Source organism: Passer domesticus, chromosome 9 (genome assembly GCF_036417665.1).
Source record: "Passer domesticus isolate bPasDom1 chromosome 9, bPasDom1.hap1, whole genome shotgun sequence".
In the NCBI taxonomy this organism is placed as follows: Eukaryota; Metazoa; Chordata; class Aves; order Passeriformes; family Passeridae; genus Passer; species Passer domesticus.
In genome coordinates, this window is record NC_087482.1 from 45,130,635 (window position 1) to 45,143,133 (window position 12,499).

General features: G+C 48.6%; 1 protein-coding gene across 1 annotated transcript in view; it reads left to right on the forward strand.

Annotated features, from left to right (window-relative positions):
- The window catches only part of ITPR1 (inositol 1,4,5-trisphosphate receptor type 1), a 157,217-nt gene that overhangs the window by 92,989 nt on the left and 51,729 nt on the right, over positions 1-12,499 (forward strand). Inside the window, exons 40-43 of the mRNA XM_064433143.1 lie at positions 3,625-3,660; positions 5,146-5,196; positions 8,475-8,607; positions 9,231-9,421. Coding sequence (XP_064289213.1) covers positions 3,625-3,660; positions 5,146-5,196; positions 8,475-8,607; positions 9,231-9,421 — 411 coding nt within the window. The remainder of the gene's footprint in view (positions 1-3,624; positions 3,661-5,145; positions 5,197-8,474; positions 8,608-9,230; positions 9,422-12,499) is intronic.

A 12,499-nucleotide genomic window follows, 5' to 3' on the forward strand; every position in this document is an offset into this window, starting at 1 on the left:
AATCAGACAAGGTGATGCTTTTGCTGTGTGCCTTTCAAGGAAGAGCTGATGGTATGTCAAAGGGAAGAGCAGAGAAGTTCAGAGAAGGGAGGAAAAAGTGGAAAGGGACTTGAAGGATTCAATCTGAACAGCCATTCCCACTGGAATTCCAGCTCCTACTGGAGATGGCAATGCAGGAGCTGAGGCAGAGGCTTCAGAATCATTTATCTGAGATCCTCACTCTAGTGTACAACCTGGCTATCAAAAGCTTAATGTGCAATGTGGCTGACTCTGCAGTTGTGTTTTCCCTTTTTATTTCCTCCTCTCTGCCAAATGTCTCCCCTGCCACCCCAGTAATGAGGTGCCATATGCATGGAGTTGGGTCAGTTCCTGAATTCACAGATTTTGGGACCAGAAGGGCCCTCTCAGTGATTGAACCTGACTTGCTGCACAGCCCAGGGCATCCCCCTCCTCACCACTCTCTGTCCATGGAGCCAAATCCTTGGAGTTTGGCTCAGCTTCCTCAGAGTGCTCAGTGCTGAGCTCAAGGACCTCCCAGGACAGGAGAGGATGTTTGGAGAGACCTGAAGGAATTGTGTGAGCTGATGACACTAGAAAATGTCATCAGTTCAGCAGTCTGAGGTTTGTCACCTCTCAGTCCTTTGGACTCTGGGGCAGCCTGAAGTGTAGGAGATTGGTGCTTGGAATTGTGCTGGTTTGTCCATGATTTTATCAAAATTCCAGAGTCTGGTGAGGCTGAAGAGCAAAGGACCAGGTTTTTGAAGGTGTGCTTGTGTGGTCACACAAATGTGAGTTTTCTGATCAGATTATTTCCCTCTGTGAGCAGTTTTCCAGCCTGTTTTGCTGAAGCCACTCTCTGGAGCAGCCCCAGTCTGTGAACTGGAATCTCCACCAGCCTTTTCAATGCATTTCAGGCCTTTTCACTGCTCAGTGATCTGGGTGTTCACTGCATAGTTGGGTAAAAACAGTGGAGAAAAGCAATTCTGATGCTTCAGACTTGAATGAAATTCTTTCTGCTTTTCCTCAAACCTTTTCTATGACAGCAGTAATTTGAATTTTCTCTGAAGGAAGCATTCAGCAACTTCCATTGTGATTGTTATTTTGAAAGCAAGTGAGACTAAAACTTTGAAGAATTCCTCCAAACTGTGAAAGAAAAGGATGGAAAGCTCATCTGTATCTCAGAAATTGAATTCACCCTGGAGCTGTCACGTGCTCTGGTGGTTTTTGAGGGCCATGCACCCACTCCTGAGTCAGACAGTGTTCTGGGAAGCACACGTGGCCTGTGCTGGGGAAGTGGATGCTGGAAGCTCTCCGGTCACCAGAGGGTCAGGGATTGTGCATCTCATGGCTCACGAGGAGTGGTTTATTGGCCAGCCTTGGGGGAGTGGTAACTTCAAAGGAAGAGAGATGGTTTTGCTCAGCAAGTTGAAAGGACCTTTCCCTACTGCCTGTAAAAAGCACAGATGTTGGACTCTGACCCGGCCACCCACTGGGTTCCAGTTTAAAAGCTGTCCATGGTGTCCTGCTGATCACCTGTGGCTGGTACTCCACAAACCTGCCCCTGCCCCCCAAACCATCCCTTTCTTATAGCTGGAGAGCTGAAATACAGGGAGGCACAAGAAATCTTGGAAAATTACTGCTTTGGGCTGCTCTCCCACCCTGTTCAATCCTTGTAAAGCATAAGGTGATATTTTGCTGTTGCAGCACACAGGAGAGTGCAAAGTGTAGCACAGCAACAGGAGCTCAATAATTCTTTGCTATTTGACCCCATTTCGACTCAAAGAATAACAGTTTCAGGATTTGGAGTTTATATTCTTACTGGAAGATGGCTGAGGGCTGTGCTGCTGTGGGTGATCCATGAGGGCAGTGGTTTTGCTGCCAGGTCAGTGTGTGGGGCTGGCTCTGATGTGCTGTCTGTGCCACAGAGGGAGGGCACAGGAATCTGTGAGCTGGAATTTGTAATTTTAGCTTGGGAAGGAGCAAACTATCAATTTTATGTGATTCTTCATCTGGCTGGTTTTCAGCCCCAAAATGTAAATGTGTGTTTGGTTGAAATGGGGTCAAGGTATCAGCCCAGGAATCCCAGAGTGGTTTGGGTTGGGAGGGACATTAAAACTCATCCAGTGCCACCCCTGCCATGGCAGGGACACCTCCCACTGTCCCAGGCTGCTCAGAGCTCCATCCAGCCTGGCCTCGGGCACTTGAAGGGATGGAAAATCCACAGTTTTTCTGGGAAACCTGTACCAGTGCCCAGAAGGAAACCTTTGTTTGGAATCCTGATTCCAGCAGTCATGTCCACTTGACCTGTCAGCTTCAGCCTCCCCTCCCCAGGAGGAAGGGAGCTCATTTCCCCTGCAGGGGAACAGGCCTGGTTTCCTTGCTGCTGTTGGCTCTGGGGAAGGCAGGGGTGTTTCCTGTGCCCCAGGCAGGTTGTGCAGTGGGACAATGTGCCCAGGCTCCCCGTGAGCTGTCAGGGCTGCAGCCTGGGAGCAGGGCAGGGCAGGACGGTGTGTTCCTCTGCTTCCTGTTCCCTTGTGCTCCTCTGGGCTCAGCCCTGCCTGCTTCCACTTGGCCACACAAGGGGCTTGCATGCTTGAGACGTGGCCAGGAGCGGTGACAATGCAAGGAAGCCGCCACCAAAGGCCATGGGAGCTGGCCAGGAGCAACGTCCCTGAGGAGGAGAATGGAGAAGGGTCTTTTTCCTGGCCAAGGAGCCCCCTGCAAGGGAAGTGCTCGCTCCTGGGGCTCCTTCCTGGGAAGTGGAGCCTCAGTATTCCTCCTGCTGCATCTGTGGCCTCCCTCTGCCTTGGCTGGGCGCTCCCCAGGCTGCAGCAGGTGCTGGGCTGCTCTCCCAGTCTGTGCTGCCTCGGTCTGTCCATCCCTGGGGCAGACACAGCCAGGAATGCCTGGCTCAGGCTGGGGTTACAGGATTGTGGGAGTGTTATTTCCTGGTGTCTGCTCCTGAGAAGTTACAGCAATTTCCCCACAATTAAGTCAGCAGTTGAGTTTGAATGTTCAGTTCTCTGTTGTGTGTCTGTGCTTGACTAGATAAAAGTTACTTGTCTTCATCTGTTTCAGTTGAAAATCAGCATTTTAAATTTGAAAAGCTGTCACCATCCAGGCCCTTATTTCATTGCTCCTGTTTGGTGCTGTGTCGTGTATCTTTTATCTTAAGAGAAGTATGTTTATAGATGAGAATCCACAGAATACTTTTTTTTTCAGCTGAAATTATAAGGCTGCTGCCTCAGTGATATGCAGCCCTGGCTTCCTCCTCCTCCCCACTGGGGTGGATGTGCAGCATTCCAGTGACAGATCCTGGGGGTGTGGTCCCCAAAAGTGCTCTGGGCACCTGCAACTTCTTTTTTTTTTTGCTTGTGCCTCTGAGTTCATGCAAAGCAGTTTGGGATGTTCAAAGGATACCCACGAAATTTGCCAAATGTGGCCCTTTTAGGAGCAGGGTGGGAGGGTGCAAACAGTAATTACAGCTCTAATTCATTTGTGATGATTCAGCTGAAGTCAAGTGCTTTGCCAGCTCCCTTCCCCTCGCTGTTGACCACTGGATTGCTGTTGGGATGAAGGATTCTGGAGGAATGACTAATTTTTCTGCATTTTACTTTCAACTAGCTGCCGCAAGCTCCAGAAACGGAGAGCCCTGTAGAGGTGTGTCAGCCACCTATATTTGTACAGCACACAAATATTGGTGTTTCACTAGTCCTAGTGGAGTGTCTTGTTGGTAAAAACCCCTGTGAAGTGTGTGTTCCTGCCTGGTGTTAGACAGTGGAAATAAGTAGATTTGTTCATGTGCCTTAATCCAATACAGCATCAGTGTGGTAGTCTGAAAATATTTTAAAAAATGGTAAGCTAATGCTAAGTCTGTTCCTTTCAGCCATTTCCTTTATTCTTTAAGAGTGGCACTGGGAAAAGTCTCCTCTCAAATTTTCCTACATTGGCAAAATGAGACTTCATTTTGGCTCCTAATGCAGAATTTGGTTTTCCCTTTGCCTCACATACTTAAAAACTTCAATACTTTAAGGAAAGGGAAGATCTTAGTGGAAGCTTCATACCTCCAGAGCAATTGGTGTCCCATTTAAAATGTCCCAGTGGACAAGCTCAGGGTCACTGCACATTGTCAAGGCCACTGGTTCTAAGGGAGTTGGATATGTGGAAACATGTCCTTTATGTGCATAAAGCAGATTATTTGCCAAAAAGAAGGCAGGAAAATTTATCAAATCTTAAATTCCTTTGAAATTCATGGGACATCCAGACATGGCATTGGTGGATTGTACAACTGGGTGCCAAATCAGTGCAAATCTAAATGAAACACCATGGAAGTCTAAATCTGGGAGAGTGTTGATTCTCTGTGAGCTGTGAAGTTTTTATAAATGTGAGATCACATAGAAAAAGAAGCGTTTGTGATGGTTTAGGCCTTTGTAATTTTTGTGGACTAGTGTTTAAATGTAACCTGAAACTCTGAGTGGTCATCAAATGGGTTTGAGATGTCTGGGAGATGGCTCCTGGTTTCTGATGGGTCCCTGCACAGAGCTGTCATTCTACACCTTGTGAGATGCTTTAAAGCAGCAAAACCCCAACGTGCTTCAGCTTTGCAAAGTGGCAGTTGCATTGCTGGGAATGGATATCCAAAGTGAGAGAGGTTTGATTTGGAGAGGTGCCCGTGCCAAGGGGCAGGTCAGTGACTGCACTGGCATCCTGGCCATGGCAAGGGAGCCCCAGGCTGGCCCAGAAGCCCTCCCCAGTCTCAAACGAGTTTCAGTGACCACGGTGGGATGTGTTGGAGTCCCTGACCCCCAGAGTGTGTGTCCAGTGGGCTGGGGGGTGTCCCTGTGTGTCTGTGCATGGGCATGAGCCCCCCACACCTGGGAGTGTCCCTGGGAGCTGTGACACAGAGCCGTGCTCCCTGGAGCACTGCTGGCACACGTGCATGCCAGGGGGGTGTGTGAGGGTGGCAGAGCAGCGGGGCCAGGGCTGCCAGAGGGCAGGTGTCCTGTTGTGGTGGCTTGTCAGTCCATTTCCCTCATCTCCCCCCTCGTACCCAGCTGTGGCTCCCCCAGCATTCCCTGTGAGTGCCAAGGTGTTGGTCTCTCTTGAGTGTTGTTCTGCTTTAAAATGACCTTTCTGCACGCACAGCAGGAGCTTGATCAAACTCTACCCCAGAGGCAACTGGAGGATCATAGAAGGGTATGTACAGCAGTCGAGCACCTTCAGAACTCATCTCTCCCTTTCCCCTGTGAACAGTGAAGCCTAAGTCATGTGAGAAACTTGTGTGGAAATGCTGGCTGGAAAATCCAAAAAATGAGCCATGTGGGCAGAGTGAGGTGCTGGAGCCCCTTCTCTGGGGTTGCATGGAAGGGATGAGAGCTTGGCTGGTCTGAATTGAACTCGGCCTGGTCTGGTCCATTCCCACTGTCAAACCTTCCCTGGGGGTGCTGATCACTGCTGTGAAGTGACATTCAGCAGTGCTCCTGGAGTTGGCTCCCCTGGCCACACCACCCCTTTGGAGCCAGCCAAGCTGCAAAGTCAGCATCATTAGTCCCTTCCTCCATTTCTTCTGCCCCTGTAGCTGGGAACACAACAGCAGCAACTTATACCTGCTTCACTCTGAAATATGAAAGATGCTCTGTTTTAAAGCTTCTAACAGGTTCCTGATATCACTTAGAGTTGTGTGCTGCATCTGCATTGCTGATGCTTGTACAGTTATGTTTCTGTGTGACTTACTCTGACTTCACTTGGTGTGAATGCAGATGAAACTGGACGCTGTTGGGTTTTTTTCCTAGGTACCATATTTGATTTTTCTGGTTACTGCCAAACATCTGATGTTTGTTTGCACACTGCCCTCGCCAAAGTGGTGCACAGCACTAACAGGATGGTTAAAGAACTGTTCTGGAGCCAAGCACTGCAGCTGAATTAATTGGAACATTTCTTAAATACCACTTATTTTTTCTCCCTTCTGCTTTGATCACATACTCATATTTGTTAGCTGATACCATGGGTTTGGATAAATTTGTAGGAACCAAAGCTTTTATTCCCAGTTAGAATTTGAAATGCTGGTGACTGTGTATTGCCAGACCTGGATCAGCACACTCTGACTAGAAACAGCTGCTTGATACTTGTTCCTGCTGTATTTTGTGGTGATTTGTCTTGTTTTGGATACACAACACCTGCAGACACCAGAGGTGCCTGTCCTGCTCAGGTCTTCATTCACCCCAACTGTTTTGGAATAGAATTCACCTCCTGCTCCACAAGGGGCCAAAAGGAGAATCTGGGAGCAGCTCCAAGAGCTTTGGTTGCCCTCCTGAACTCAGGCAAGGTGGAGTTTGCTGAGGAGCTGTTCTCAAGGCTGAGTATGTGTTATCTTTGTAGTAAGTAGTAAAAATCCTTGGTTTAAATGCCATTTGACAGGATGACTGCCAGTTAGTTCAACAGAGGAGGGAGAAGGTGCTGTGAGAGCTCCCTTGTAGCCATTTGTGTCCTGGGGCCCATCTGGGTGTCAAGTTGCCTTTCCAATCAGTGCACATGTACAAGGAAGATGTAGTTCAGGGGTGTTTTGTGTCTGGCTTGGCCTTGTTCTGTCACGTAGCCTCCCTCACCTGCCAGACTGGGAGCAGGGAGGTGGATAAAGCACTGCCTCGTGTCCCAAACACTCCCATGTTGCTGTCAGTCGCAGGAGCTCCTCCAGGACAGGGTTTGCTGGAGCTCCTGAGCTGTCTCTTGCCTCTCCCACATGTTCACTCTTTGGCCCAGATGGTGATGGGAAGCGTATGCCCCTTGGAGAAGTGCTCATCTCCTCCTACTCTTGCTTCCACAGGAGTTTGCCTTTTTTCTGTTGTTTGGGAGCTTTTGGAAGCAGCTGGTTGGAACACTGACTTGGTGTTTATTTTGCATCCTGTTCCCTGACACTTGCTCCCTCCCTGTTTGATCCCATGGAACGCAGTTCCCATGCTGCAGCTTTCACACTGAGAATCCACAGGAACCATTTCTGAGCTGCTGGATTGTGGTGCCAGGGAGCCCTGACTTGAGCCCCAGCCCTGTGGGGAGGGCAGACACCCCTCACCAGCTCAGGCACGTGTTGGGCTTCTCCCTGTGGAAATGATTTCTGAAATTTGGTGAAGAACTTGATTATCAGACAGACTTTTGTCTTTTTTTTTTCTTTTTGGGGTATAAGGATCTCTTGAAGTGACCTTTGTGAGTGCCAGCTGTGTATAAAATCAGTGGGACTGCAGCAGGGCTCGAGTTCTGTACAAGCCAATTAATGCACATTTATGTAATTCCATTTACTTGTGTTTTAAAGACTTCCTGTGAAAATTTAAAGAGTTAGACTTCACTTTTATGACAGCTAACATATTAAATGACATCTTGAATCTATACTCAGACAACCAATTTCATTTGAAATACAACCGAAAATCAATAAATCGGTGACAACTATGGAACTAAAGATAAGATGCTTTAGTTAATTGGACATATTTTTAATATGAAATTATTTTTGGCTAGATTGGTATTTTTAAAAAATTATTATTATTTATTTTCTGAATCCCCAGAAAAGCCCTTCCCTCCCCTCTGCAGCACTGTCCTGGGATGGTGCTGCTGTAACCACGCTGCCATTAGCAAGGCAGGAGCTCTGAGTGACAAAAATCCCCAGGTCTCCTTTGTGCACAAAGACCTTAAAAAATCCCTTAATCCCCGTGCAGTGTTTGTGTGCTGGCAGTGCCTCCAGCTTTGTCAGCTCCCCAAATCCCAGGGAATTCCTTTGAAGGCTGAAGTGGCAGCTGTGGGGTGACGTTCCACCTGGAGGTGTTGGATCTCTGCTGGCTCACGCTGGGGCTCTGGGTGCTCCGGGATTTGGGGTTATGAGAGGACCTGCCCTGTGCTGGGATGGGTGCTGGGGTGGGAGGGCTGGCGTGACTCCAGCAGGGAACAAAGAGCCAGGATCCAGTGGGATCGCTTGGGTTTCTGCTCAGCAGGTGATGGATTGTGTCAGCTGCTGGTGGAGGGACAGCAGATCATGGCCCTGCAGAGTTGGGATGGCCAACAGGAGAGGTGTGAGGAGGTTAAATTGTTCCTTAAAACCATTTCTGGTGTTCCTCTAATCCACCTGTTGATTCTGTGTTGATGCTGTACAGACGCAACTCCTTTGCATTGGAGACCAAGACAATAGAACTTAATTAAAGCAAACCTCTCAGAAAATTAAATCTGTCTAGAAAGCTGTACACAAAACCTGAACTGCAGCTGTCTCTGTGCTGCATGGGGGAACCCATAATCTTATTGAGCCTCATGAGACCCCTCCAGCCTGCCCCAGCACATCAGGAGCAGCTCAGTGGATTTCTCCAACTCTCCAGGGTTTCATTTCCCCTTCCCTCACAAGAAGGGTGCTGCTAACAGCATCCCTGCTGCCAGTGAACATGGGTGGTTGGCAGTTCCTGGAGCTCCCGTGGTGACTCCCCTCTGCTCTTTTTGTGCAGGGCGAGGCCCTGAGGCAGGTTTTGGTGAACCGCTACTACGGCAACGTGCGCGCGGCCGGCCGGCGCGAGAGCCTCACCGCCTTCGGCAACGGGCCCCTGGCCGCCGGCGGCCCCGGCAAGGCCGGCCCGGCAGGTAGGACACGCTCTGCTCGTCCCCAGGCCGCCCTGCCCCGCTCTGGGGTGTGTATCCCTGACCAGTCAGCGCCCCACGGATCGAATCGGGGTGTTTTCCCTCACGGTTTTGTCTACGCGCTCCCAAGGAAAGCAGAACTGTCCGTGTGGGTGACTGCAGCTGGGAGCAAAGCTAGCAGACAGAGCTGTTTGTACTCTTCAGTGTCTGCCTTGACTTGGCTTGTTTGTGATGTTGCTTTGAATAAATGTCCTTAGAAATCCTGATCAGTTTAATATTTGCAGTAGTATCTAGGAAATGTGCCCATAAGGATGTCAGATTATGAACCATTTCTAATAGAAACCATTTTATGGTATTGCAGAGATGGTGGGATAGAATGGGCAAAAATTCCATTTGAAGCTGGTTGTACAGTGAAGTTTATTTAATTTGATGCCGTTGCTAAAAAAGTCACTGATGAAATCACAGTATGGTTTAGGTAGAAAGGGAATTTAAAACTCATCCTGTTGCACCCCCTGCCATGAGCAGGGACCCCTTCCACCATCTCAGGTTGCTCCAAGCCCTGTCCACCTGGCCTTGCCATCCCCATGGGGTCAGTGCCATCCTCTTTGTCCTGATCACCTTTACAGGAGGAAGCTCTGGGTCCAGCTCCATGAGCCGAGGGGAGATGAGCCTGGCAGATGTCCAGTGCCACCTGGATAAAGAAGGTGCTTCCAACCTGGTCATAGATCTCATCATGAATGCCACCAGTGACAGAGTCTTCCACGAGAGCATCCTGCTGGCCATTGCCCTGCTGGAAGGTGGGAACACCACGATACAGGTAGGGAAATGGAAAACTCCATCTTGTGACTGAGCCATGTCGGGAAGGGAAATGTTTTTATGAACTCCAGGAAATCTGAGAGGGTTAAGGAGGCGGGAGGGGAAATTATCTGAATGATCTTTGACCTGTAATTAAGGGAAATATTAATGTCTGCCATGCAAAAGTGAACTTACTGAATGTTTGCACGGGCACTGGGTACGTGAGGTGTTTTCCCAGGGCAATACAGAGGAATGTGTAATAAAACAGCTTTGTAGATAAGTTATTGACTGCTCTTACAAATAACTTAAGTGTAACATGCTCAGAGACTTTTACAATGAGCTGTTCAATTTCAGACTGGAATTTTACATAAGTGTATAGTAAACTCCAGACCACCCCCATTCTCCAGCTCCCTGTTCTTTCTTTCTGTGTTTTCAATAAGGATTAGATTCCCCTAAAAGAAAATTATCCCTGGTGTGATTAATGAACACACCAATGAGCTCTTACACTCTTCCAAATGGAAAGTAAAACCTTTTTACAGCAAAACTTGCTTACAAAGATGATTGAATCTGTGATGTGTTATTTGTTTAGCTCTGCACGTGCTGTGTTTGCAGTCAGTCTCTGGGGCTGAGTCCTGACCAGTTGTAACTGATTGTTGTGGTTGAGACACACACTAGATCCCTACAGCAGCACCTCCTGTGTCCATGCAAACTTCCCTTGAGAAAACAGGGAATGTCTCTGAGCTCCTTCACTCTGTCTCTGTAATCAGTGCCCTCATTAATCCCCTGTGTATAAGCTCTGGAATGAAACTTCTTTGCAATGGATAAAGTGGGAATTGAGTGTTGAAAATCCTGCGTCACCTTAAAGTGAAGAACAGGATTAACATTCCTGGGGGACAGTCACTCCTTTAAATTTCCTGCTCTTCTCTAATGTAAAGGAAGCTGAGCTTTCATCCTTGCAGCTCCCAGGGAGCCTCAGGTAACCTCTCACTGTTCTGCTGGAAGGAAAAACAAATCTCATGTGGAGAGATCCTTTGCTTGTGCTGGACCTCAGTGCTAAAGGACTGAGCAGAGTCACTTCCCACAGTGTTGGAAGCAGATTCCTTAGCTCACCCACTGAAAACCAACAGGAAAATCTGCAGTCCCTCTCCAAAGACACCTTTTTGCCCAAAAGGGAGGTCGTTCAGTTTGCATTTGCTGCCTGAGAGCAGGAGCTGGGAGGCTGTGGAGCAGCCCTGCAGTCAGGAGTGATGGATGGCTCTCAGGGCATCTTCCCCACGCCGTGCACTGCTGCCAGGTCCTGCTCACTCCAGCCTCTACAGATGTGATTCCACAGCCCAGAGTGGCTATTTTCCATGCTTTCCCAGTCAGGAATAAGTGCTTGGCAGGTGTCTAGGACGGGCAGCCAGCAGTCCCTGGGTGCGTGCTCTGGCGGGATGGGCTGGGAGGGGGCTCTGTGGAGTGTGGGCTGCTTTTAAGTACAGAATGTTTTAGGAACCAAATGACTTGTGATGCCTACAGCTAATGCTGTGAGCTCTGAGGGCTCAGACACACCCAGCAGCTCTTACTCATGCATGCAAAGCACGAAGGGGATGTTATTGAAAATATCCCGTGGAGCCGTTGGGATGTGGATATTCCGTGCTGCAACACTCCATGGACTTGGTAGCAAACAGCAAAAAAGGAGTGTCATCAGTGCATAGACGTGTTCTGTGGCTTTCCTCCACGTTGGTTAGACTCCTGGTGGTAGGGAGGGAGTTTTCTGGTGCCCTGCAGTGGCTCCAGCACGTGGGGCCTGTGGCAGGCAGGAGCAGCACGTCCCCATGACTCTGAGCTCTCAGCAGGGCTTGAGAGAGCCAAGCCAGGAGAGCTCCAATGGGGAGAACACCAAACACAAAGCTTAACTTCTGGGAGAGCAGCTGGCTCCACACTGGGAGTCAAAGCGAAGGTGGAGGCTTGCTCTTCAGTAAAATCATTAGTTCAGGGCTCTGTCTCCCAGGGTAATTGCTGAGGGATGTGATGGCCAGGTTTAACTGGTGTCCTGAGACCTGAACTCATCACCAAGCTTTGCTGTCTCCACGTAGGAAGAATGGCTCACAATGCAGAGGGCCCTGGGTGCAGCCCAGCTGTTCAGGAGAGCCGTGTGGGTACTTGCTAATCTGCAAAGCTGATTGGTTTTGTGCAGCAGCCTTTGGCTGTGGCACAGTGAAGATTTACTGAGTGCAGCAAAAAAGTGATGGTCTCCCCTTAGCAGGAATTCATTTTTACAAAACACGCTGCAAAATTTGGCTGCTTATGGAAACAAGATACACTTGGGAAAATTAAGCTGATACTTTTCCTTGTGTTTTATCCCAGTCTTTCTCTAATGTTCTTTGATAAGTTTTGCAGAGTGGGTAGGGAGGGCTTGGCAATCTCTGCAACCTGCAGAGTGGATTTTCTGCATTTCTTCTGCAGTTTCCAGTAAGTGCCAGTGGAAGAGTCATCCCCAGTTTCTGGACTAATAACTGTATTCATTTTGCATCAGATGCATTTGTCATTGGGGAAGTTGACCTAGCCAAAGCAGCCAGCTTTATCTTTGAGGTCTAACAGAGTTTATCTTCATTTCACAATTGTTTTTTGTTATTATTAGCAGCTTTTGATTGATAGTGCTCCAAACAAGTTTGTTCCGTGCTCAGTTTGAATAATTTCTACTGAACTTCAATTGCCTCTATCTGCAGGCCTTTGAGAAGAGGAAAGTGGTGGGATAGGGACAGGTTATGTAAAAAAGGCTCTTTGGCAGCAAAGCCAGGAATGTGTCACCCCTGCATGGCATTTTCTTAACTCCAGGTTTTCACACGGGAAATCGGTTCCGCCTGGAGTGCAGCACAAGGTTTGTACCAACACACAGGAACTTGCACATGATGATTGTAATATGGTTAATAATGGGAGTTCCCAGGTAACTCCCATGAGCTTCAGTGGGAGAACAGATCCCCATGATGCTGGGAAGGGATCACTGCAATAGGTGTTGCTGTTTCATTAGGTGCAGGCAGGGCCAATATTAAGGGTAGGCAAAGTAGGTGGTTGCCAACTCCAGCAGAAAAGCAAATCTCGAAACGTTCCTTATTGT